Genomic DNA, 27191 nt, shown 5'->3' with positions numbered 1-27191 from the left:
CAATATTTAGCCAGTTTAATAAAAAAAAAAGAAATTGGGAGTAATATATATCCCCATAATATGACATATTTATTTGTAAATTTCTAGTTTTGACGAAACAGATTGAAATAATTAGCATAGCTGGCTTTGTGTATAAATGTTGATAATTTTGAAAAAAAAACACTTTGGGATCAAATTTTACGAAAATAGTCTTATTTTCACGAAACAACATTTAGGAGTATTATTGCCCCATAGAATTATATATTTATCAGCATATTTCCAAGTTTAAAGAAAAAAATTGGGAGATCAAATGGTTTCTACGGCAATAGGTGAAGTAAAATGGGCCGAGTTTTAACTTTGTTTGTATTTGATTAATCTCATCATTAGAACACATTTTATCAATATAAATTATTAGAATTCGTTTTTTGTAATTTTTAAATATACTTGCATGCTTTAGCTGTGAAAAGTATCGGCATTATCCATTATAAAAATCGTTAGGCGTAGGACCTTTTTCACAACAATGGCGGATTTTACCCAAAAATCCATCGGTATAATCGGCTTTCCGGTGGCCAAGTCATTTCATTGGCTGTTGTATAGACTCCACTAGAGTTGCGAATCTCTTGTATTATATGTCTCTGGTATACCATAATACGACGATCCCTCACTGCATGGCATCTATTAAAGACGGGTTTCGGTAGTACCACACTTATGAGTATATGCACAAATGAGACAAATTACACTTTTCCCATAGTTACAAAACCACATCCTATCGAAAATTATGATACAATGAAGCCCTCCAAAGGTTTTTAGAAAGCTGAAACTTGTATGTTTTAATTTAGCATTTATGGGCATACAGACTATTTATCACAGGACCGTATTGCAATCTATGAAGCGTGACAAGGGACATGACTCAGATAACGCATCACGTGAACATTTTATCACATGATTTGGTTCGATTTATAAAAGTCCTTGTCAGCCGGTATCTTTCTTTGCATTTACTGGAATCTCACCATGAAGGCATTAAATATTTTTTTGTGCGTCCTGCTTGTAAGCGTTTGCAGTGCATTACAGAGGTAAGGTGTCACAAACTTCGTGCATGCATACTTTTTACAAATACAACTCCCTTAGTCACGGGACTTGCATAGGCCATAGTGCATATACATTTTCTTGTCTGTCTTTCTACCAATACTGTAAATAAAACAGTTTGTCATACTTTATAAAATCTTTTTCGATGAATAATAATTGAAACTAATGACAAGTACGAAGTAGTCGCTTGAGAAAAAAAGGGGGAGGGGGCCTTGTAAGTGGTGTTTTTTTCTTCTATCAAGGTCGTTTTGTACTAAGCAAGACATCGATCTGAATAAACATCGTTATTAAGGAGGTACTGTACCAGTAATAAAATAAAGTAAGTTAAAAACATTCATCTGAATGGTTTCGCCCCATGTGCAATGTGAGTCGTTACACCCTAATTCCTGTTTACACTTGAGTAGTTTCACCAATTTTATAGATTAATGTTTTTTGGTCAAGACAGCACCACTGATATCGTGGTTGCATGTTTGCTTAAAGTGAGGGAGGTCTTTGGTTCGATCCTGATCCTGGTCTAAGCTTGTTTTACATTTGTCATTTCGGGTCTTTTATAGCTGACTATTTGGTATGGGTTTTGCACAATGTTGAAGGCCATATGGTGACCTAAAGTTGTAAACTTCTATGTCATTTGGTCTCTGATGAAGCATTGTCTCATTGGCAATCGTACCACATCTTCTTATTTTTATATTAAAGGCTTGAAAATTGGTATTTATACTTTGCTGCTGCTTCGCTAAGCACATGACATTTAGAACTAACAGCAGGAAATTGAAATTTACAAGTGGTAGCCCAGCCAAACTATTTTGGTGGCCCACTCCAGTCTTATCATTATAATATATATGATCAAGCAAAATAGTGTAAAAAATTGCCATCCCTGTATTATAAGACAATCAATGTGAAGGAATTCATTGTACAATAAACGCTTACTGTGACTTATCTATCATTGTCCGTAATGTATAAAAATGAAAATAAAATAAAACTCTACATATATGTTTGGAATATGATGACCCACTGGTATGTGTGTTTTTGTGGTTGTTTCAGTATCAGATAATATAATGACTTGATGAATTCAATACTCAGGTTCAACATGTTCAATAGGGCCCAAATAAAATTTAGGTTGTTTGATGTTGCCTACCTACCCACCTAAAAAGCAGCCTACCCAAAAGATTTTATGACACAAATTGGTTCAATTTTTTTTTTGAAAGATTTTTGTATGGCTCTCAGTCTAACATCGTTTTCTTGTCTAAAACATGTAACCTATGTTTTTTGCCAAAAAAAAAAAATCCCTACCTACCTACCCAACCCTAAAAGGCATGGGTACTAGGCAACATCAAACATAGAATTTTTTAAGGGTTGCCTAGCAGTAATGTTAACTCTAATGTGTTAAGACATGAGACACTATGACTTCTGAGGCTAATGATAAAGAGATTCAATACTTTACAAATCCATATGATTGCCTATAAGACAACTATGCACCAAGTTCAAATGACGAAAGATATAAGCAATTATAGGTAACCCTACGGCCTTCAACAATGAGAAAAACACAAAATCCCATATACAATGTAGGAAACCTCATTCATTTTCATGTCCATTAATTTATATTAAATTCACCGACTTTAATATGCTGATATGCAATGCTACATTTGTATATATATAGTGGGTTTCCAAGTTTCATTGCAAAACATTTTACTGCTTTTCAAAACATGCTGATTGTGGACAGCATGACTAGATGAGGAAACAACTCGTGTTCATTTATTCATTCTTGTTTCACAAGGACTGAAGGAGATTGTCCACAAGATCATAATTGACATGATTGAAGGAAATATAGAGTTAGTAGTTACGCTACAGTAAAAAGATAAGAAGATGTGGTATGATTGCCAATGAGATAACTATCCATATTAATGACCAAATGACAATGATGTGAACAATTATATGTCACCATAGTGACACATACATGTATGTTCTTCAACAATGAGCATAACTTATACTGTATACCAATTAATCATGGTATTTATCTATAAAAGGATTAATATGTGTGAAAAATTTCAGAAAAGAAACTCAATGTCTTAATTTATCCTTCAACAATGAAAGAAAAACAAATTATGTCAGAGAGCAACAAATGGATTGCAGGTTCCTGGGTTGAGACAGGAACTTATATGAAGAATGTGATGATAGTGCCAATAGGCAAAACAAATACATTTCCTACATAAACTCTTATCTTTCAGAATCAAACTGAAAAAGTTTAAGACAGTGAGAAGAACTTTAGCAGAATTTGGCACATCAATAAAAGCTTTGGAATGGAGATATGGCTCAGATCAGATTAGAGGACCCGCTCCTGAACCCCTGGTAGACTATATGGATGTGAGTAGTCTTTATTATTGAAGAAGAAATTGGCATTGTTCTGCACTGCAGCTTGTGTAGACCTGTCCAGGTTGGAAATTGACACCTTCATGACGAATAAGGGTAAAAATTCTTGCCAAATGAGGTTAACAGTAATTTTTGGTGCATGACGATAAAATGTACACTTTCTTTTAGACGATAAAAAAATCAACTGATTTTGACGAATCACGTTAAATTTTTTCCAAAAATAACGGTAACGATAATTATTTGAGACCTCTGACGAATCACGATAAGGATATTTTGACGAATCACGGTAAAATTTTAACCAATTTGACAGTAACGGTAGCCAAAAATGACCGTTTGACGGTAAAGGGCATTCCTAACCTCTAGAATGTCCCCTGTGCCTATTTATAGATTTGACCAGACATTTCTTTTCTTTCATGATAAGAATTGAACTTACTAAACTATATTTATATATATATATATATTTGAAAAATTAGTTTAGTTTTAGAATTTAATATTTTAAAAGAAATTAAGGTAAAATTTGGGTTGGCAGGAGAAGAAGTGGGTTGCCCATCGTTGAAAGGGAGACCATTCTAATGGCAGTTTACAAGCTACTTGCACAGTAAAACCTACAATTATGTTATTCTTTTCAGGCACAATATTATGGTCCAATCACAATAGGAACACCTCCACAGACGTTTAATGTTGTTTTTGATACTGGATCATCTAACTTGTGGGTACCATCAAAGAAATGTCACATCACTGACATAGCTTGCCGTAAGTATGGTGAACTTAATTTCTTAAGGCAATAAATACATTAATTGGAATTACTAAATACTTAGACATAAGAAGATGTGGTATGAGTGCCAATGAGACAACTCTCCATCCAAGTCACAATTTGTAAAAGTAAACCATTATAGGTCAAAGTAAGGCCTTCAACACGGAGCCCCAAAAATGATTAATGTAAAACCATTCAAACAGGAAAACCAACGGTCTAATCTATATAAAAAAACGAGAAACACTTATGAACCACATCAACAAACGACAACCACTGAACAACAGGTTCCTGACTTAGGACAGGTGCAAACAAATGCAGCGGGTTTAAAAGTTTTAACAGGTGCCAACCTTCACCCTAACCTGAAACAATAGTGTAACATCACAACATAGAAAGACACACTATAAAATATCAATTGAAATGGCTTAACTCAATCAAAAGACATATTAACAAAAACAAGTAAACATACACTGAACGAATAAAATTGATCTATGCTTGAGCACAGTGTAACGACATCAAAATTGCAGATCTTAGTTTACCAGTAGTCCAAATAATTGTGACGTCTTGTAAGGCTATTTTCATTTTGTTGTTGTGAAGCCTTGTAGGAAGGCATCAAAGCAAAAAAATAGAAACAGCCTTACAAGATGTCATAATTATTTTGACTAAGTTCATCAGTAGTTTAATCAATGTTTTTTTTTAAGTATTTTAGATATTGCCAAATTCTTTCAAAGACAGATGATAATTAGCATTGGTCACCATGGTCACTGCTTACTTTTTAGTTTCCCTCACATTAATTATAAATTGCTCATAATGACTAAATTGTACTCCATTTGCCAGAGTATCAGGGGGTTGGTTTCAGAAATGGTATTGCAGAATGAAGTTTTGATTTGTTTTCACTGCATACAATCCTCCTGTCTGTTTTGACTTATAATATATAATAAATAATGTGGAGGAACTGTTCTTCCTGGGTGTTAATCTGTGTGGTTTCAAATTTATGGTTTTGAAATTTACACATTCAGATAGAAAATATGTATTTTGTTTGGTATGAAATTCTGTGATTTGATGCAACTACACAATGTATGAAATTCATGAAAATTGGTACCCCTCAAACAGTAATAGAAGTATAAATTACTCAAATATACAGGAGACTTTTTCTGTTATTATTTATAGCCTAAAGTTCGATAAGTCAAAGAACAAAGATACATTGAAGTCACATTTTTAATATCATGTCTAATTAGATTCATACTTTATATTTACTTTTCCAGTATTACACCAGAAATATGACAGCACACAGTCGAGTACTTATGTGAAGAATGGAACTGCTTTTTCTATTAGATATGGAACAGGAAGTTTGACTGGTTTCCTTAGCACTGATTCAGTAACAGTAAGTCTCTATATGAAAAATCAAACAAATTAAGGCTCCATTGCCAGTAGATTTTTGTCTTCCTTCTGTCCCATTTTTGTATCCTCTACTGCTCATGAACGGCTTGTTAGAAATTTATGAAACGTTCATCGAATCTGACTCACGTAATGTACTTTTGCACTTCCTAATTATTTCATCATCAGAAGGATTTTTTGGGTTAACTTATGCATGACATGGACTTTGTCATATCTGCATCCATTTCTGTTCTTAAACTTCGTATCAGAACTAATGGAAACTTTCTCAGAATCATCATCATAGTATGCCATTATGCCTTTGTGCACCTTCTATTTTGTTTTTTTTTATCTTATTATTTTTTCACGTTTCCCCTTGTAGTTATGGAATTTGCCATTGCTTATCTGACATCTAACTATTCATTCTTGCAAAGCTAAGTGCATAAGAAAATTTAGGAAAAATGAAAAGATAAAAGGTAATGGATGCTAAATGACGGGTAGGGCTAGGCAAGGAAATGTCCTTTTATGGCAAATCTGGATTTTCCCCTTTTAATTCTTAGGAAATAAGCATTTTCAAGCTTAACATTTTTAGCTCACCTGGCCCGAAGGGCCAAGTGAGCTTTTCTCATCACTTGGCGTCCGTCGTCAGCGTTAACTTTTTACATTTTGAACTTCTTCTAGAGAACCACTGAATGGAATGAAACCAAACATGGCATGAATGTTCCTTATGAGGTGCTGACCAAGTGTAGTTACTTTGTAGCCGATCCATCATCCAAGATGGCCGCCATCGGGGAACTTAGTTTAACATAGGACCCTATGGGAAATACATACAAATGTCTTCTTTTAGAGAACCACTGAATGGAATGAAACCAAACATGGCATGAATGTTCCTTATGAGGTTCTGACCAAGTGTTGTTACTTTGTAGCCAATCCATCATCCAAGATGGCCGCCAGTGGGGGACTTAGTTTAACATAGGACCCTATGGGAAATACATAAAAATGTCTTCTTTTAGAGAACCACTGAATGGAATGGAACCAAACATGGCATGAATGTTCCTTATGAGGTGCTGACCAAGTGTTGTTACTTTGCAGTCGGTCCATCATCCAAGATGGCCGCCAGCGGGGTACTTAGTTTAACATAGGACCCTATGGGAAATACATACAAATGTCTTCTTTTAGAGAACCACTGAATGGAATGAAACCAAACATGGCATGAATGTTCCTTATGAGGTGCTGTCCAAGTGTTGTTACTTTGCAGTCGGTCCATCATCCAAGATGGCCGACAGCAGGGGACTTAGTTTAAACCCAAAGAACTTCCACCAGGAGGAATGACAAATCATTGAATTATCACCAGTGATAATGAGGTTTCCAGATGCACTTCAGCCATTAAAAATCAAATACCTTGTAGCTTACACTACACAGATGTATTAGCATCATATTTCACTTCATTGATAAAAACACAATATTTTGTAGTTTTAGACGATTTATAATTACACAAGTTAAACACAGTTTACTGTTATTCCCACATATGCCCCATATATTGGATTCCAACAGGATTAGGATAAAGTTCTCTAACAAGTTCCAAAACACACTCAGGCATAATTTCCCGCTGGTGCATAACAACCCATTCACCACCACCAACTCTTTTCTTTTTATCCAAATACTGTGGAAGTAACCACCCATACATATTGTTTATACATTTCCAAAATCTTCTATATATCCCTTTTCGTATCTGGGGGTTTGCATTTGAGGGTGGTTGGCCATTTCCTACCCATGGAGCTGTAATGTTTGAGGTAGCAACACATGGGTTGATGAAACAATAAGGACATTGTCCTTCTCGTAATTCAAGGTCTCCATGGCCTGGATCTGGATCTCCATTGTCACCATTGTCATCTCTGTCACTACTTTCATCCTGATTGTTTCTTTGGCTCGAAGAAGTACTTCCACTTTCATCCTTTTTAGACCTTTTTCTCTTTAAAGATTTCTTTTCTAAAATAAAATTGCAGTCATAAATAATAAAATACATATAAACATTATGATATGCATTCTTTACATTTATATTTGTCACATGATTATACAATATAATAACATAATCTAATTTAAAAGATAAATGACATCTTATTTAAATAAATATTCACCTTTACAGAATAATGTTTTATTGAAATATCTATAAAGTAAATGAATAAAAAAATTAATATACCGTTAAATTCGTTAAATAAGCCGCAGGTTTTTTTCTCTGTCATTGTCCCTGCGTGTTATACTCAGGTGCGCTTTATGTACGTATATTTTCAGTGTTTCAGGGCAAGTGTGAAAAAAAAATTATATCTGGATTTTTTTTATGGAGACCTTCAGATTGTCAAGTGCTTGCAGTGACTTGATAAATTGTTCATGTGGCATATTTTGTTATGAATAAAAATATATATACTTTATCATTTGTTCTTTATTTCATTGTTGGCTTACGAAGTTGATAACCATGAGTGTTCATTACATAAACAAAGAAAGATAACTGTGTTTGAAAGAGGTACCATACAGGATATTAATTGTGTATTTACAATAAATATGTAATGGTTTGTTGTTTTAATGTGTTTTTAAATAAAATCTCCTAAAGGAATAGTAAAGGAAGTGATTGTGTTTCTTTCCAATATTTCAAGTCTCTTTTAATGACGATGGTGATAACCATGTGCTGAAATGAACCCTTTAAAGTGTTTCATAAACAAAGAAAGATAAGCGTGTTTGAAAAGAGGTACCATACAGGATATACTATTGAGGAGTAACTGCTTTTCGTTTTATTGTGTTTCAAAATGAAATATCTTCATGAAATATTGTAGCTACATATTATCGGATGTATGAAATGAAGAAAAGAATATTAATTTTCATAATTTAATATGCTATGACATTTATATATCGCCGTCTTATTTGAATTCCCCTTTCCGTGGCCCATCTCACTTTCAGTTAAAAATAGACAATGACTTGCAGAAACTGAATGGTTTTGTTCGTAGTATTCAACCAAGTTTAAATTTAAAAATGTTTGAAGCTAATAAACTAAAACTTTTATTTTATAGACAACAATAAAATTCTTCAAATTTAATTTGATAATTTGTTTTCCCCTGACTTATGCGTGACCAGTTAACATGTGGCTACAGGTATACCTGGTATTACATAATAATCAAGGTAAACAATGGCAGTTTTATGGCTTGAGTGACCTTTAATGAATACATTTTCAAGAAAGATTAAAATCCTTGATTCCAATTGAAACAATTAACGAGCAATCAACACCAAACTAATTTTAATCAAAACAACAAGTTCAATGGACACCAACGCTGTCAACACATGGCCATTGTTGACAAAAACAACTAATGAATCTGGCGTCATTAAAACAATAAAAAAAGTATAATAATTTTATTAACATTTTTTATTTTAATATGAAACAAATACATATAATCAAAATGCCTTTCAACTTTCTCAACAATCTGAAAATAGAAATGAAACATGTTACGCAGTGAGTTACAAAAACGAGTGAACATTCATTACTCTAAGGTCAGTAGAATGCATACTACGTTTTCATTAGGGTGCGCTTTATATTCAGGTGCGTTTTATGTAAGGAAAAAAACACTTCTTCCCCCAAAAAACGGCCGTGCGCCTTATTTAGGGGTGCGTTTTATTTTCCGCAAAATACGGTACTTACCAACAATACATGATGTCATATTGTGCTCTTTCAAAAATATCATCAATTTATCCTTTTCCTCTTCATTTACTTTCAAAACCATTTCACATCTTTTTTCCATCTTTGCTTTTGCACTTTCTTCCATTTTTGCTTTTACATTTGACCTTATCTAAGTCATGTGATTATATGTTTGAATTTGATTGGTCTATTAAATTTTGCGCCTAATTTTTCAATTTGAAATCAAATCTGATTGGCCCAGATCATTTTTCAAAGTCATGTGATTTATAAACTTTGAATTTGATTGGTTTGCTCATTGATGCGCTTATATTCTTTCAATTTCAAATCAAACATAGTATTTTGTTCCTGTATACAATAAGTTCCAAGATAGCTAGCGATATGAATATACTAAGTAATATCACAAATTATGTGGAGTATTTTAATAGAAAGAGACTTTCAAATGGAGAAGTAAAATCATACAAATATGTTAGAAAACCTCGAAAATCCATTGACTACAATTTTGACAATGATTCACAAAAGTTGGCATTTGATGAAAAATATGAAGGCCTAAAGAGGAAAATGAAAGTAAAATCTAATGTGGACATTTTGAACATTTTGATGGACTTTTACAATCAGAACTGTTCAACTCCAAAGCTGGAAGAAAGAATAAAACCAATTGATAATAGTGGACAGGATGACCAAGACCTTTTTGTTTGCTCAAAACAGAAACTGTTTGAACTGGTACGTCTATCACAGTGGTATGGTCCCCTTGAATCGTCCGAAATGACAAAAATTGGACACGTTGCCAGACTAGTTGTTAAACCAGTTAAAACCACATCTTTTCCGATTTTCTGGCATTCCTCCTCCGCACTGAAGCAGGACTTTACAGTGAATTACAAGTTGATTCATTCTTATCTCTGTGCTGGGATGTTTCCTGCCCAATACGAACGATTTAGTAGTTTTGCTAACATTGGACTTCCACAGAAACGATTCCGTGAAAAAATGTTTCCAACATTCAGACAGGTGGTGATATCGCTTCGGGACAAGAGCATTGATGATGCTTTAAAAGAGGAAAAAAATAAAAATTCTTACAGTGATAATAAACTTGACATTATGACAGATGCAAGACATGCATGCAGAAAGAACAGTTTTCACACTGATGTAACAGCTCTGGGAAACTTGACTCATAAAGTAGTAGGATATAGTCACGTTACTAAGAACCAGGAAAGGAGTTCCCAGAAACATGAAACTTATGGAACAGAAAAGCTATACGAAGATTTCGAAAGGAAAAGGATAAAAGTGAAAGTTCATTCGCATGATAGAAATGCATCTGTCAGTAAATATCTGAGCCAAAACCAACCAGATGTAATTGATTCCTATGACACTTGGCATGGTGCAAAGGAGGTGCGCAGGAATATGGCAAAAATTACAAAGGGGACAAGGAAAAACTTCGGAAAGACATGGCATCCGGAACTAAGAGACAAATCCGCTGGTGTTAAAACCCATGTTTACTGGGCAATGAAGAACTGTAATGGCAATGCTGCTCAATTAGTGCTCTTGCTTGATTCCATTGTGGACCACTACAAACAAGATCATAGGAACTGTCATCAAACATCTAGATGCAAAAATAATGACTATGTGCCATCACGAGACATTATTCGGGATCCAACAGCAGAGTTGTTGCTAAGGAACAGTATTAAAAACCTTTATATTTATAAGCATCCAGAAAAGTATACACATTGTCGTGACACTCATTATATTGAGAGTTATCATAATACAATTCTTATACATGTGGATAAAAGGTTACATTATCATAATTTAATGTATGAAATTAAGTTGGGACTATCAATACTTGATTGGAATGAACATGTTGATAGACCTGCTTCATCTGTACAACACCGTGTGCAACATGACCATGCACGTCGACAATCTGGATATCGGGTTTTGACACCAAAACAATATACTTTTACAGATGAATTATGGAATAACTTTGTAAATCTGTTATATCATGACCGCAATGACCAAATTGAGCCTGATGACGTTGAAAATGTACAAATAGACCAAAATGATGCAATTGGTAGTGAATATGATGATTCAGATGATGATGAATAAACTGTGATATATCTTTATGTATAATTTATTAGTATAATTAAATTATTGTGTGTGCATTTTTGTCTTCTTTGTTAATTGAAAAAACAAAATATTGATCCCAAAATTTTTAATTGCAAAAACTTATGAAACACAAAAAATAAGATGATTTCACACAATACTGTAAACTCTGAAAATGTAGATAAAAAATACAAATTTAGATGCATAACACACTAACATGTGATGATGCTCAAGGCCAAAATGATGATTTAATCAACCATTACCTAAATTATTGAAGACCAAATAAAAAACTGTCTAAGGACAAAGTTATGCAGGGGGAGATTCTCCTTATTTTCCCATGAAATTTGAATAAAATCAACAACAAAGAAACAGGTTTCGATTTTGATAAACTTTCAAACATTTACTGTGAAAACATGAAAAAATTTGAATTTACAGAATGATGCATAGACATTAAACTTTAAAATATCAATTATTTATCCAAAGAATGGACTTACAATCTACACAGGTATACAGAGAGTTTATCCCATAGTATAACTTCAAAAGATAATTATGTGTAAAACGCTCTACAGTAGAAATGTCTTTATTGAAACTTTACACACATTTGTTTTGGTAACATTCCACTTCAACATTTGTAGCTGTACCTAAATGACTGCCATTAATAACCTTTAACAAGACAGATACTGTATTACCCCACTTTCACTATCAGCTGGAGATGGCAAGTAACTTGTGATAAAACTTGGACACTGACAGCTATGTTCTTGGGGTTTAACATAGGACCCTATGGGAAATACATACAAATGTCTTCTTTTAGAGAACCACTGAATGGAATGAAACCAAACATGGCATGAATGTTCCTTATGAGGTTCTGACCAAGTGTTGTTACTTTGTAGCTGATCCATCATCCAAGATGGCCGCCAGCGGGGGACTTAGTTTAACATAGGACCCTATGGGAAATACATACAAATGTCTTCTTTTAGAGAACCACTGAATGGAATGAAACCAAACATGGCATGAATGTTCCTTATGAGGTGCTGACCAAGTGTTGTTACTTTGCAGTCAGTCCATCATCCAAGATGGCCGACAGCAGGGGACTTAGTTTAACAAAGGACCTATGGGAAATACATACAAATGTCTTCTTTTAGAGAACCACTGAATGGAATGAAACCAAACATGGCATGAATCTTCCTTATGAGATGCTGACCAAGTGTTGTTACTTTGTAACCGATCCATCATCCAAGATGGCCGCCAGCGGGGGACTTAGTTTTACATGGACCCTATGGGAAATACATAAAAATGTCTTCTTTTAGAGAACCAATAAATGGAATGGAACCAAACATGGCATGAATGTTCCTTATAAGATGTTGACCAAGTGTTGTTACTTTGCAGTCGATCCATCATCCAAGATGGCCTCTTAGGGGGGGGGGGGGGGGCTTAGTTTAACATAGGACCCTATGGGAAATACATACAAATGTCTTCTTTTAGAGTACCACTGAATGGAATGAAACCAAACATGGCATGAATGTTCCTTATGAAGTGCTGACCAAGTGTTGCTACTTTGTTGTTGATTTACTGTTCAAGATGGCCACCAGGATATTTTATTAAATAAAGGGACCAATATTAATCAAAATTTGGCCTCAATCATTATTTGGGTATCTGTTATGATTTTTATCTATCTTTACATGATTTCTAAAACCAAAGTAGAGTCAGGTGAGCGACACAGGCTCTTGAGAGCCTCTAGTTATTTTTGTTAAAAAAAATAGATTAAGGGGAAACACTCTATTTTAACAGGAATTAGGGATTCAGAATTATATCAAGTATCTGTTAAAAGTTCTAATTATGATGCATATTTGGTGGCCTTGAGCTGTTTTCTGCTCTTTGGTTCGGGTTGTTGTCTCTTTGACACATTCCCCATTTCCATTCTCTATTCTATTATTGATTTAACTTTTCGTATCTCTTGAGGTTTAGGGATGAAAGGCTGCCTACTGCCCTTCATTTATTAAAAATTAAAGATGTTTCATTGGAAAAGAAAAATTGCATTTTAGACATTATCAGTATTATTAAATTAAGCCTAATTAATTTTGTTTTAAAAGATGAGAAGGAAGAGGTCTAATATATTCTATCCATTCTTTATGAAGTGGTTTAAATTTTAAGTGAAATGAATTTTGGGGGAGGTATATAAAATGTTGCTGTGCTTTCTTCAACTGTTTCATTAATAAGATTTAAAGTGAAACCTTTTAATTTTTACTTCATAGATTGGAAACATCACTGTGAAAGGTCAGACTTTTGCTGAAGCAGTTACCCAGCCTGGAATTACATTTGTGGCAGCCAAATTTGACGGTATTTTAGGAATGGCCTATGAGAGAATTTCCGTAGATGGTGTTACACCAGTTTTCTATAACATGGTTAAACAGAATTTGGTGCCAGCACCAATTTTTTCATTTTACTTAGACAGGTATGAAATACTTCTGCGCAGTTTTAACAAATTCTTGTTGTTTAAGGTGGTACCAAACACCTTGACTAAAATTTATTTGGCTTGTTTAATTTTCATAAAATTTTGCCAAAATATTTACTTTGACCCTTTGACAAAAAAATAAAACTTTCAAAAAACTTGAACCACACACTTTATCGGAAAAATTTCATTGAATATATAGCAGTTTGACAAACACTAATTTTGATCATTGAGAAGCTTAATATTTCCTCAACAATAGAACATGATTAAAACATTCAGCTGATTTTTACAGAGTTATCTCCCTGTAGTGTTATGTACCACCTTAAGTAAGTAGTGACATTTTAGAATTGAAGCACTGAAATGTTTTACCATATTAAGATATTGAAGATTCAAGTCCTTTAGGAGTTTACAAATCTTCAAGATAACAATGGAGTTGACACAAGTGTAAATTTCCATTGAATTCACAGGTATTATCATATATGCTACTAACTTTACATTTACTACAGTTGAAAGTATATATGATTACATGTACTTGAAACTCAGAATAGTTTACAATTTTACATTCAAGTAATAAATTCAATCCTTTGGTCTCTATTAATTAGTTGTCTCATTGGCAATCATACTACATCTTCTTATTTTTTTCAATCAAGTAGAAAGCATGAATCTAAAAGTCATATATGTTGCTTTGGAGGGCCTTGGTGGCCGAGTGGTCTAAGTAGTTAATCTACAGCAATCCCTAGCCCTCAACACTGAGGTTGTAAGTTTCAAACCCTGGACATGGCAATATCTTTCGACTGATATTGACTTGGAATGCCAGTATACCTTCCAAAGGTCATGGTTCTCTACGGGCACTCACGCTTCCTCAACCAATAATAACTGACTGCCACAAAATAGCCAATAGTGCTGAAAGTGGTTTTAAACACCAACAATCAATATATCAATTTTGCTTTGGATAGGTAAAAAACTTATATTGAGAACTGAAATAAAGGCATATCAGAAGAAAAAAAGCAGTATCATAATCAGAACACCAACATTATGCAGCAGTTGGTCTGTAGAACTGTTTCTGTAACCAGATATATAACTGTGTTTTCCAAAATAAAAAGTTTTTAAGTAGATTTTATAGGTGAAACACTCTTATAAATGGTACTGGAAATATCAATCAGTATCTGCAGTCCACTATAAACTCATGATATATTTTTTCAGAGATCCCACTGCAAAGGAAGGTGGAGAGCTGCTCCTAGGAGGCAGTGACCCACAGTTGTACAAAGGAAACTTCACATATGTTCCAGTCACCACACAGGCATACTGGGAATTCAAAATGGACGGGTAATCTATTGATATTGATAATGTAGTTGAAAAAGGATAATTTTTAAATTTAAAGAAGTTTATGGTTCATGTCTTTTATATTTGTTTTTTCGTAAATTGTTTTGATTTAAAGTGAGGTGTTATTTTTCTTGTTTGAATTGTTTCACATGGGCCTTTTAAAGCCGACTATAGGGTATGGGTTTTTTCTCATTGTTGAAGGCCTACGGTGGCCTATAATTGCTTGCATCCACTTCATTTGAACTTAGGTGGATAGTTGTATCATTGGCAATCATACCAAATCTCCTTATTTTTACAGTTTAGCTATAAAGTCAGATAACTTATTTGGTCTTAATACAAATCAAGATGAATAACTTGATAACCCATTAGAAATCCATTTTACTGCACTTTAGCTTTTGCCCTTGACAAAATTTTGTCAAGGGCAAAAGCTAAAGTGCAGTAAAATGGATTTCTAATGGGTTATCATTACGTTTGTCATTTGAAACCAAGCTATAGGTTATGTCTGATAAGATACCAAATAAAGATGGCTTTATCAGTGGGAAGTAGTATGATTGATATTGTTATCACAAAGTTCAAGGTCACTGATACAATTTTCTAATCAAATCTAATTGTTTACTTTTCATTCTGTAAAATTATTATCTAATCAAATGTTTGTTTTACAGTCTACAAAATTAACTTGTAATTTTGATAGGACACATTAGATCATATATTTGATTAAACTTTTACAGTCAGCCTTGATTAGACTTGAAAATAGTTCATATACCAAATGTTTATCATCTACTAAAGACATGAAAGAGTTATCCATTGTTCTATTGTTTTTATTAAAAAAGGACTTTCTGGGAAATATGAAAATGAGTAAAGACATAGAATTTATTTGTTGGTGCAGAATCAAAATCATCCAATAACTTGTAGTGATTTGTAATAAGATTATGATATACTACATCTAATTTTATAAGGGATATTCTACTAATTACTGTATTATCATTTTGACATGTTCACAATGAAACTACCCATATTCATTTGGAATCTGAAAGTATGAATTAAACTATCTTATAATGCTCAAGAATCTGAAACTTGGAATTGTTATTGTTGATAAAAAAATGATTTATTTTCATAAATTGTAACAACTTTATTAAATATTGGTATGCATTACCATAGCATAGATATTTTTAGCCAGTGATTACTCTGACGTCTGACATCCTTTTTTAGGACTTGATGGGGCAGTGGGACATTAGAGCTCCGTCCATATAAAAAAATTGGAAATCACTGACTAAGAATTTGAGCTGCAAGTTTCTGTCTCAAAATCTATACAAATGCAGATTCATTTTCGAGTAGATGAATCATACATCATTTGATTACTTATTTATTTTTCTTGACAAATACGTATTTTTTATGCAAGTACTAATCCCCTGTAGTACTAACAAACAAAAATTCCCTACAAACTTTATTAAATATTGGTATGCATTACCATAGCATAGATATTTTTAGCCAGTGATTACTCTGACGTCTGACATCCTTTTTTAGGACTTGATGGGGCAGTGGGACATTAGAGCTCCGTCCATATAAAAAAATTGGAAATCACTGACTAAGAATTTGAGCTGCAAGTTTCTGTCTCAAAATCTATACAAATGCAGATTCATTTTCAAGTAGATGAATCATACATCATTTGATTACTTATTTATTTTTCTTGACAAATACGTATTTTTTATGCAAGTACTAATCCCCTGTAGTACTAACAAACAAAAATTCCCTACAAACTTTATTAAATATTGGTATGCATTACCATAGCATAGATATTTTTAGCCAGTGATTACTCTGACGTCTGACATCCTTTTTTAGGACTTGATGGGGCAGTGGTACATTAGAGCTCCGTCCATATAAAAAAATTGGAAATCACTGACTAAGAATTTGAGCTGCAAGTTTCTGTCTCAAAATCTATACAAATGCAGATTCATTTTCAAGTAGATGAATCATACATCATTTGATTACTTATTTATTTTTCTTGACAAATACGTATTTTTTATGCAAGTACTAATCCCCTGTAGTACTAACAAACAAAAATTCCCTACAAACGGCCTAGGCCCTAGCAAGTCTTAAAACAGGCTGTCAGAGGTCAAATTTCAGATTACGATACCTGATGCTACAGCAGTGTCATATTCAACATTTTGATGCTTTTCTCTCTTTAGAATCATGATGAATGGAAAACCCTCAAAATTCTGCTCAGGAGGATGTAAGGCTATTGCTGATACAGGTACCTCACTCTTAGCTGGACCAACTGATGAGGTCACAAAACTGAATGAAATGATTGGTGCTAAACCATTGGCACAGGGAGAGGTATGAGACTATTGTCTGTAGTGTAACAATTTTTTATTTGCTTTTTACTTTTTACAATGTTAGGTTAAATGAAGACAAACTTCTTGTTGATACACAAGGGCCTTGATGGCAGAGTGGTCTAAGTACTGTAAATTCAGAAATTATTGCATGCATTTATTATTGCGATTTTGTCATTTTAGACTAATCTGCGATTTTAATTTTTGCGATATTGAGAAAAATCCTGTTTAATTCATATAAAAAATTTCAAAATGCGAGTTTAAACTATTGCGATTATAACCCTGTCACATTTTTCGCAATAATTAAAACATCGCAATAATTTCTGAATTTACAGTAGTCCAATTACTTTATCACTATAAAAATAAGAAGATGTGGTATGATTGCCAATGAGACAACTCTCCACTAGAGACCAAATGACACAGAAATTAACAACTATAGGTCACGGTACCGTCTTCAACAATGAGCAAAGCCCACTAGCCTTTCAACTCTGGAGGTTATTAGTTGGAATCCTGCACATGGCAGGTGTGTTTGACTCAAATCTTAATTGGATTGTTATTTTTCATACCGAAGGTCTGTAGTTTCTAGGCATTTCAGTTTCCTCCACCAATAAAACTTCAGCTTCCTCCACCAATAAAAACTGACTGCCATGAAATAACTTAAGCTTATAATGCTGAAAGTTTAACACAAATCAATCAAAAACAAATTTACGGCGGGGGGCATTAAGTTTTACCCTTGTCCGTCTGTATGTACGAACATCCGTCCGTACGTCCCAAAATTGGTTTCCCTTCTCTAACTTGAGTTTGCCTCAACCAAATGTTATGAAACTTATACACAATGCTTATTACCACAAAACACAGATCAAGTTTGAATTTTGGTGGCATTACTTTAACTGTTTTAGAGTTATTCCCCTTTATAAATGGAAAAATTGCTAAATTTTTAGTTTCCGTTCTCTAACTTAAGTTTGCCTCAACCAAATGTTATGAAACTTATACACAATGCTTATTACCACAAAACACAGATCAAGTTTGAATTTTGGTGGCGTCACTTTAACTGTTCTAGAGTTATGTCCCTTTATAAATGGAAAAATTGCAAAATTTTTATTTTCTTCTAAATATCAAAGTAATTTTTATACGACCGCAAACAAATTTTGCGGTTGTATATTGGTATGACGTTGGTGTCGTCCGGCGGCCTCGTCGTCCTAAGACACATTGGTTTTCGCACTCTAACTTTAGTTTAAGTGAATGGAGCTCTATGAAATTTTACCATAAGGTTCAATACCACAAAAGGAAGGTTGGGATTGATTTTGGGGGTTATGGTACCAACAGTTAAGGAATTGGGGGCCAAAAATAAGCATTTTTGTAACTTCCAGACATAACTTGTGTGTTAGTGTATGGATCTCTCTGACATTGTACCACAAGGTTCCATATCACAAAGGGAATGCTGGAATTCATTTTGGGGGTAATTGCCTCAAAATTTTAGGAATTAGGGGCAAAAAAAGGGGCAAAAAACAAGCATTTTTCTAGTTTCATGATAATAACTTGTGTGTAAGTGTATGGATCTTTCTGAAATTGTACTACAAGGTTCCATATCAACAAAGGGAAAGCTGGAATTGAGTTTGGGGGTAATTGCCCAAAACGTTTAGGAATAAGGGGCCAAAAATAAGCATTTTACTAGTTTCCAGACAATAACTTGTGTTCAAGTGTATGGATCTCTCTGAAATTGTACTGCAAGGTACCATACCACAAAGGGAAGGCTGGGATTGATTTGGGGGGTAATTGCCCCAAAATTTTAGGAATTAGGGGCCAAAAAGGGGGAAAAACAAGCATTTTTCTAGTTTCAGGACAATACCTTGTGTGTAAGTGTATAGGTCTTTATGAAATTGTACTACAAGGTTCCATATCACAAAGGGAAAGCTGGGTTTGAGTTTGGGGGTAATTGCCCTAAATGTTTAGGAATTTGGGGCCAAAAAGGGGCCAAAAAACAAGCATTTTTCTAGTTTCCAGACAATAACTTGTGTTCAAGTGTAAGGATCTCTCTGAAATTGTACTGCAAGGTACCATACCACATATGGAAGGCTGGGATTGAGTTTGGGGGTGATGAATCATAAGCGGGTTCAAAAAATTTCGGGGAGGGATTTTTTTTTCCTTTTTTTTTTCTTAAAATTTTCCATTTTAAATTGGTTATTTTTGATTTATATATAAAAGCAAATAATAATGATATGGTTTGAATAGGTAAATTAAAATTTTTTAAGTTCTTAGACCACATGCATTCTGTGTCAGAAACCTATGCTGTGTCAAATATTTAATCGCAATCCAAATTCAGTGCTGTATCAAGCTTGAATGTTGTGTCCATACTTGCCCCAACTGTTCAGGGTTCGACCTCTGCGGTCGTATCAAGCTGCGCCCAGCGGAGCATTTTATTAAAATTGGAGTTATCTTCCTTTGTTCATGATTATAGTTGAATCAACTACAATCAATGCTTTATACAATGCAATGTTTAACTTCCACTGATAAAACACAGATCAAGTTGAATTTGGGTAGTGTCACTTTAACCATTCTTGAGTTATGCCCCTTTATAAATTGAAAGATTGCAAATTTTTTAGTTTCCATTCTGTAACTTAAGTTTGCCCCACACAAACATTATGAAACCTATACACAATATTCATTACCACAAAACTAAGATCAAGTACAAATTTTTTGTTTCTGTTTTCTAACTTTAGTTTGTCTCAACCAAATGTTATGAAACTTATTACTACATAATACAGATTAAGTACAAAAATTTGGTGGTGACACTTTTACCATTCTTGAGCTATGTCCCTTTATAAACATAAAAATTGCTGAATTTTTCGTTTCCGTTCTTTCACTTTAGTTTGTCTCAACCAAATGTTATAAAACTTATACACAACCGTTCTAGAGTTATGCACGTTTACAAATAGAAAAATTGCTGAATTTTTAGTTTCTGTTCTCTACTTAAGTTAGCCTCAACCTATGGTTAAGAGACTTGCACACAATGCTTATTACCACAAAACTCAGATCAAGTTCAAATTTGGGTAGCGTCACTTTTACCGTTCTTCAGTTATGTCCCTTTATAACTATATGATATGCAAACAGGGGCATCATCTGTGTCCACATGTGGACACTATCCACATTTATTAATACATGTATTTACAATTTTGACTAGTCATGTTTATAGATATTTACAGCACTTTGAGCATGAAACAATTAATATGTTATATTGTCAAAAATGTACAACAAGTACATTAAGCTTTCCAAGACCAATCTTTGTAAACTTTTATACAGTTTGAAGTTCTGTTAAAAATAGCTCCAATTTGAGTTAGATTTTGAATTTGATCCTTTACAGGGTAAGAGACTTTTTGCTTTAAAATCAACATCACAGGTTTGCGCTGATTATGTAAGGATGGAAGAGCACCACCCTTAAATAGTGTGTGAAATTGATTTTAATTTTAATTTTTGTTAAATTTTAGTATGTAGTTGACTGCAGCAAAATTGACAGCCTACCACCAATAAGCTTTGTATTGGGAGGAACCACCTTCACCCTAACAGGAAAGGAATACATTCTTCAGGTAACAATATTACATCCAATATTCTATGTGAATTAAAATTATGGCCTGGAGTATTGAGCATGGAATTTTCTATTGGGTATAAGCACAATTTCCCATAAAAAAGATATTCTCAATATTATTTGTGAGGGATTATAGTTACTTTGGATTTATTATTGTTGGTGGGGGTACCAATTTTTGTGGATTTTGTGGATTTTAAGTGGACCACAAAATTAAATATTTAATGTCAACTAAGTACCAATTTTCTATAGGCTTGTATGCAGTCTTTGGGAAAACCACTAAATCAATTATTCACAAAAATACAATATTTCCTTAATCAACAAATATTGGTACCCACAAAATTAATAAAGAATCTACAGTAAGTTGTAATTGACCAAATTGATATGGTGTTGCATCATGGGATTTTATGGTTCTGGATGTTTGTGGTTGAGCACAGGTGCCGATTAGATTGATACCGAAACTCCATGATGTAATATTAAATGGATAGAAGTTAAAACGTTTGAATTATGCATTGTTATTAAAAAAACAGAGCATACAATGCAGGATTAATTTCATTTAGATTCTTTTTATTTCATTTTAAGTGTACAGTACCTTCCTGCACATCATAAAAATGTTTAAATAGCACTAAATGACACTTGCTTTCCCGTGCTCACTACAATGCTTACCCACAAGTCATATTACCTAAGCTTGCCTATACATACAGGGTTAAGACAAAAAGTTTTTTTTGCCCTAACTGAAAATCTAATATGATACTTATTGTTTTGCATTTCAGCTATCAAAGTTTGGGGTTACCATTTGTATCAGCGGATTTACGCCACTTAATGTTCCTCCCCCAAAAGGTCCCCTTTGGATTATAGGGGATATTTTTATTGGTGTTTACTATACAGAATTTGATCTCGGCAGGAATAGAGTCGGGTTTGCGCCATCTGTAAAGCGTCCTAAGTAAACCTTGCTTAGAATTGCTATTGTGTCATATCTTTAAAACTCTGTAGTCTAATATTGTAAACTAAAATTTCTCTTTAAATTCTTCAGTTCATTATGAATTTTAAATACAGTTATTTATACTTAACAGTCAATATCGCTCTTGTGAAACAGAAAATGGGAGATAACTCGTCTATGACTTAAGTTGCAAAAGTGTAGGATTATAAGAATAACTAACAGTCATTGCTAAAAAAATCTTAAAAAATTTATTTAAACTGACTATTTGGGTTTCCATCTGTGAAGGTTTGGATTAAATTTATTAAAGCGTTTGTTGATGTGGTTCATTAGTGTTTCTCGTTTTTTATATAGATTAGGCCGTTGGTTTTCCCGTTTGAATGGTTTTACACTAGTTATTTTTGGGGCCCTTTATAGCTTGCTGTTCGGTGTGAGCCAAGGCTCAGTGTTAAAGAATGTACTTTGACCTATAATGGTTTCCTTTTACACATTGTGACTTGGATGGAGAGTTGTCTCATTGGCGCTCATACCACATCTTCTTATATCTATTGATCTGAATAATTGCATAAATTAGTAGTACCCAAAGATATGATTATAAATCCATATGATAATTTGAACATGACAAAACAATAATATGACCTGCTCATGGGAAGTACAAACTTATAAAACACTTATGCAAACAAGTATATGACATAATAGTTCATATTCCTCTTCTGCTGAATTGATAAACCATATTTTTAAAAACTTTCTTATTACGCGATAGTTTGTATTTTTTTCTTCAAAATTTATAAACCAGATTTTTAAAGTGTTCATATGACACAACAGTTTATCTTTTTCTTCAAAATTTATAAATTAGTTTTTTTTTAAACTTTATATGACACAATAGCTGATATTCTTTTTCTATAAAATTTATAAACTATGCATGTTAAGTCATCTAAATGTATCTACTGAAGTCTGTTGAAATTTCTAGCCTACTTCGAAATGTAGCTTTTATGTATATCTAAGTCAGATTATAAAGAACTTACTTATATCATCAAGTGATCATCCCTATATCAGTCATAACTGGAGTCTCAATGCATTCTAAACTACAAAGATTCATGTGGCCTTTATTCCTTATGTATAAAAGTCATGACTGAAAGTTTGTTGCTATCTCAATTATAATGATTCATATGACTTTCAATCGTTATGTATAACAATCTTAAAGATATAAGTCATGACTGAAGATTTGTTGCTTTCTCAGCTCAATCAAATCATGCGATTTTCAATCATTATGCATAACCATCTTAAAAATATAAGTCATGATGGAAGGTTTGTTCCTATTTCAACTCCAATGATTGGTTTGATCTTCAATCGTTAATTATAAAAATCTTAACATGATTGGTAACAATTTTTAAATGAAACATTGGCGGTTCTGGAAGCAGATTTTCTGTTTAGAAAGGGAGCAAGTACATTTTTATGGACTGCCTTTTTTATGTAATAATTTTTTTGCAATACTGCAGGAACCCTCTCACAAATGTCAAACTGTCTGTTATCTTGATCTTCTCAATGACAGATTTCAAACTATGTAAACAGTTGGTCTATATAATTTTCCAGTTCACATAACTCCATATCCTAAATTGACCTAAAGCTTGGACTGATTTGAATTTTGGCGAGAAAAAAAGAAACAAGTTCAGATATTTCTGCTTTCTAGGTGTTTAGTACATGAATATTTAATATGTTAATTTGCTTTGTATTTCAGGTATCGCAGGCTGGGGCAAAAATTTGTCTCAGTGGATTTATAGGACTTAATGTCCCTTCCCCCTTAGGACCCCTTTGGATTTTAGGGGATGTTTTTATTGGTCCCTTCTATACTGAATTTGATCTTGGAAATAATAGAGTAGGGTTTGCACAAACCGTCCAACCTGGTCGACAATGGAATTTGCATTGAATGTACTTGACCTAATGTGCATCTGCATAAGTGATGATTGAAATACATGTGGTTGAAACCAAATCTGTTCAAAACCATGGTAAACTGAATTTACTTTTTTAACAAGAATTCATTAGTTTCTTAAATAGTGAGTTACATCAGATTGAACTGTAAAGCTGTCATTTAATGAAGCAATATTTTATTTTGGGTTTGGTTTAAGGCACTTAAAAAATGAAAAGGATACAACTTTTTAGATTTTATAATTATATAACAATGAATGATGGTCTTGTGCCAATACTATTAAACAATCAATCAAAACTACATTTGGAAAAATTATATAAAATTCAATAATTTATCTGAAATTGATAAATGTTTAGAATCATACTTGGAACTGAGTTAATTTGTATGTCAGTATTTTTTTTACATTAGAGTTAAAAAAGAAAGAGAAAACTAAAATGTCATATGTATATTTGATGCAAATTTCAGAAACCTACACAACCCTTTTACTAACAGTTTATAATGAATTTGCTGATTATTGTCTCCTAGCTGTATGTTGTCAGAAATCTTGTTCATGTTATACTTTTGATCATATTAAAATATTTTAACCGAAAAAGATTTGAAAATAATAAAAATTTCAATGAAAAAAAAAATAAAAATCAGTATATTTATTATAAGCACACAGTGTTTGAAAGAGATGTTAGATTAGCAACATATCTACATATATATATGTTTTATAATTTAGTTGTAATCTGGACGTAAATGTAGACATAAAAGATCCAGGCTGGCTGGCTTTTTTTGTTTCGTCATTGTTACTAACTCATTAACAGAATTTATAAATACTAAAAAATGCTTGCAAATTGTATGTTGCGACTAGCCCCTACTTAGCTATCTGACCGATTGTTAAACAATCATTTCAAACACAGTCAATAGATGCTCACTGTCTGCCTACACATTTTTGCAATTTTCAGTTCTAATATTTATAAATATTGTGAAAGTACTGAATATGTTGATAATTTTTGAAAAAATATATAAAAGTAATTGAAAACGGTATGTTGATCTTGTTTTATTCATAGTGATAAAATGAGCACAGAAAAACACAGTGGAATTAATATTTCTTTGTTTATGTTTATAATATTGCTAGGTTTTATTGGACTTTAGAAAATTATGAATATTTATACATGTTTGTATTTTCACAATATTTATGAATGCGTTTTTTTTTACTTAAAAGGGTATTGGAGAATTTCACTAATTTTAATAACAAGTGGATAATTTCTGCTGAAATATTCAACTTTGCATAATACATTTGTGGTAGATCTGTAAAAATGATATTTGATGTGATCTCATTCGTAAATGATGAAAATGTCTGTTGTTTTCCCTTTTTATATTTCATGTTTGTATATTTGTGATACTTTAATATATATATATTATTGTTTATGGATTTTTACATAAATATCTATGCAATGCATAAGTATGCAGTTTCATAAAAATAAGTTGACCGAGCTCTAACAAAAATTAAAATGAAGGGGCTGGGTTTTGATCCATCCTTATTTGGGGGAAAAAAATTCCAAAGGAACATCAAAACAGGTTTTCCACTAATTTTAAATAACTTGAAAATTGGTAAATTGTACCTTTGTTTACATTCAATTATATTAGCATTCCATTTAATTTTACAATCTGAAACTAATACCTTTTTCTTTCAAAATTTGGATGGAAATTCTACCTAATTATTCCTGTTTTACAAATTATGGCCCTTGATATCCCCCAATTCAAGCTTCACACATCATTTGGGATCATGTTCATAATTTGGTGAATACTTTTTATTTCACTTAGCTTTCATGGTTAATATATTGCACATAGTTCTCATGGTTAATATTTTTTTCACATAGTTTTCATGGTTAATATGATCTTTTATATTTTCACATATTTTTCATATACATACTTGTACATAGCTATAAACATCCTTATTGCCTCAACTTACCTTGGAGATTGACTAAAAGCTGAATTCCACCAACTAAACAGAACAAGCACATACCTCTGTTTAGTCTTATATTTTCTTTTTCAGTCTGGAATTATTTTGATTGGTGCATGGCATGGTTTTTGTTTAACATGATTATAAACACAGTTGAAATTTGTTATTTGCCTTGAATCAAAATTGTGCTTTCTGATTGACAGCACATGTACAGATGATACAAAAACACTAAATATATTTCTTTCTACAAAAACACAAATTTTAGAGAGCAATCAGGAAAAATTACAATGTTAACAATTTCACGAATGTATTGGTTATGGTAAGCATAATTGAATTAAAAATTTAAATGAATCAAATTTGATATGACATAGATTTTATTCAAACTTTTGTTTACATCAAAGATTTACATTCTGAGTTTCATAGAACTCAATAGTATTATCAAAAATTAATGAAGCAAAGTGTGTTGTTGGGTTAATGTTTCAATAACATATACCCAGACACTCCTCTTTATTCATGTACATTCAAAATCAGTACTGGTATTAACAAATTTCAACTGGAGCATGAACTAACTGTTGTATTAGCTTTTTCTTGTGCAAATCCTGCTTATTCTAATACAGGTCAGTCAACAAGGTCAAACAATTTGTCTAAGTGGATTCGCTGGAATAAATGTACCTGCCCCTCTTGGTCCATTATGGATTCTTGGAGATGTTTTTATTGGACCATTCTACACAGAATTTGATCTTGGAAACAACAGAGTAGGTTTTGCACAAACTGTCAACCCACAGTGAAGAATATAATTATGGAATGTTGAGAAGTTAAAGGAAGATTCCAATGGACGAAAATGCTCAAAGACTCACCGATTATGTTTTTATTCAATTATTATATACAAAAGTGCAAAAAAAAAGATTGTTAAAGTGCTTTGTTTTGGAGAATTTTGAATAAATGATTTGTGTATTTTTGTTAAAACTGGTTCTTATTATTAGCATGGTAAAGACACTGACTTCAGGACACAAGGTAAAGACACTGATGATTTTGGTCCACATGACACATTGTAAAGACACTTATTTGAGTCCACATGACACATTTTAAAGACACTGATTTCAGTCCACATGGTAAACACTGATTTCAGTCCACATGACACATGGTAAAGATACTGATTTCAGTCCATATATGACACGTTTCAGAATCTAATGCATTTCTGTGTACAGTTTTTAAAAGTACACCAAAATGAGTGATTGATATCCTAAACAATCAAATTCAACCAATAACCTGACATTATTGTCCCCTGCATAATGCATTGCGGGGGACATGGAAATACCAGGCGTTCGTCCGTCCCGTCCTGTTAGCGCTCTCACGGGTACAATTCTTGCCAG

At 32.9% G+C, this 27191-nt stretch overlaps 1 protein-coding gene across 2 annotated transcripts; it reads left to right on the top strand.

Annotated features, from left to right (window-relative positions):
- The first annotated feature begins 893 nt into the window (after positions 1-893).
- LOC127706836 (lysosomal aspartic protease-like) lies at positions 894-26784 on the top strand. Of its 2 annotated transcripts, none has more exons than XM_052211552.1 (9): positions 894-1052; positions 3288-3423; positions 4059-4182; positions 5446-5564; positions 13577-13776; positions 14977-15099; positions 17283-17430; positions 20912-21010; positions 23682-25351. In XM_052211552.1, the coding sequence occupies exons 1-9, from the start codon at positions 991-993 to the stop codon at positions 23868-23870; spliced, it is 1200 nt and encodes a 399-aa protein (XP_052067512.1). In that variant the 5' UTR covers positions 894-990; the 3' UTR covers positions 23871-25351. The 2 variants fall into 2 exon arrangements, with proteins under 2 accessions (XP_052067512.1, XP_052067513.1); XM_052211553.1 differs by lacking the exon at positions 23682-25351 and adding an exon at positions 26436-26784 and having other exon boundaries at positions 895-1052.
- Positions 26785-27191: the final 407 nt, after the last annotated feature.

Source organism: Mytilus californianus, unplaced genomic scaffold (genome assembly GCF_021869535.1).
Source record: "Mytilus californianus isolate M0D057914Y unplaced genomic scaffold, xbMytCali1.0.p SCAF_6, whole genome shotgun sequence".
Classification (NCBI taxonomy): domain Eukaryota; kingdom Metazoa; phylum Mollusca; class Bivalvia; order Mytilida; family Mytilidae; genus Mytilus; species Mytilus californianus.
The sequence above is the reverse complement of the archived record's forward strand: the minus strand, read 5'-3'. Positions and strand labels throughout refer to the sequence as shown.

Coding starts and splice junctions, on each gene's coding strand:
- LOC127706836 (XM_052211552.1), top strand. CDS start 991: ATGAAGGCATTAAATATTTTTTTGTGCGTCCTGCTTGTAAGCGTTTGC. Junction 1,053..3,287: donor GTTTGCAGTGCATTACAGAG/GTAAGGTGTCAC, acceptor CTTATCTTTCAG/AATCAAACTGAAAAAGTTTA. Junction 17,431..20,911: donor AACCATTGGCACAGGGAGAG/GTATGAGACTAT, acceptor GTTAAATTTTAG/TATGTAGTTGACTGCAGCAA.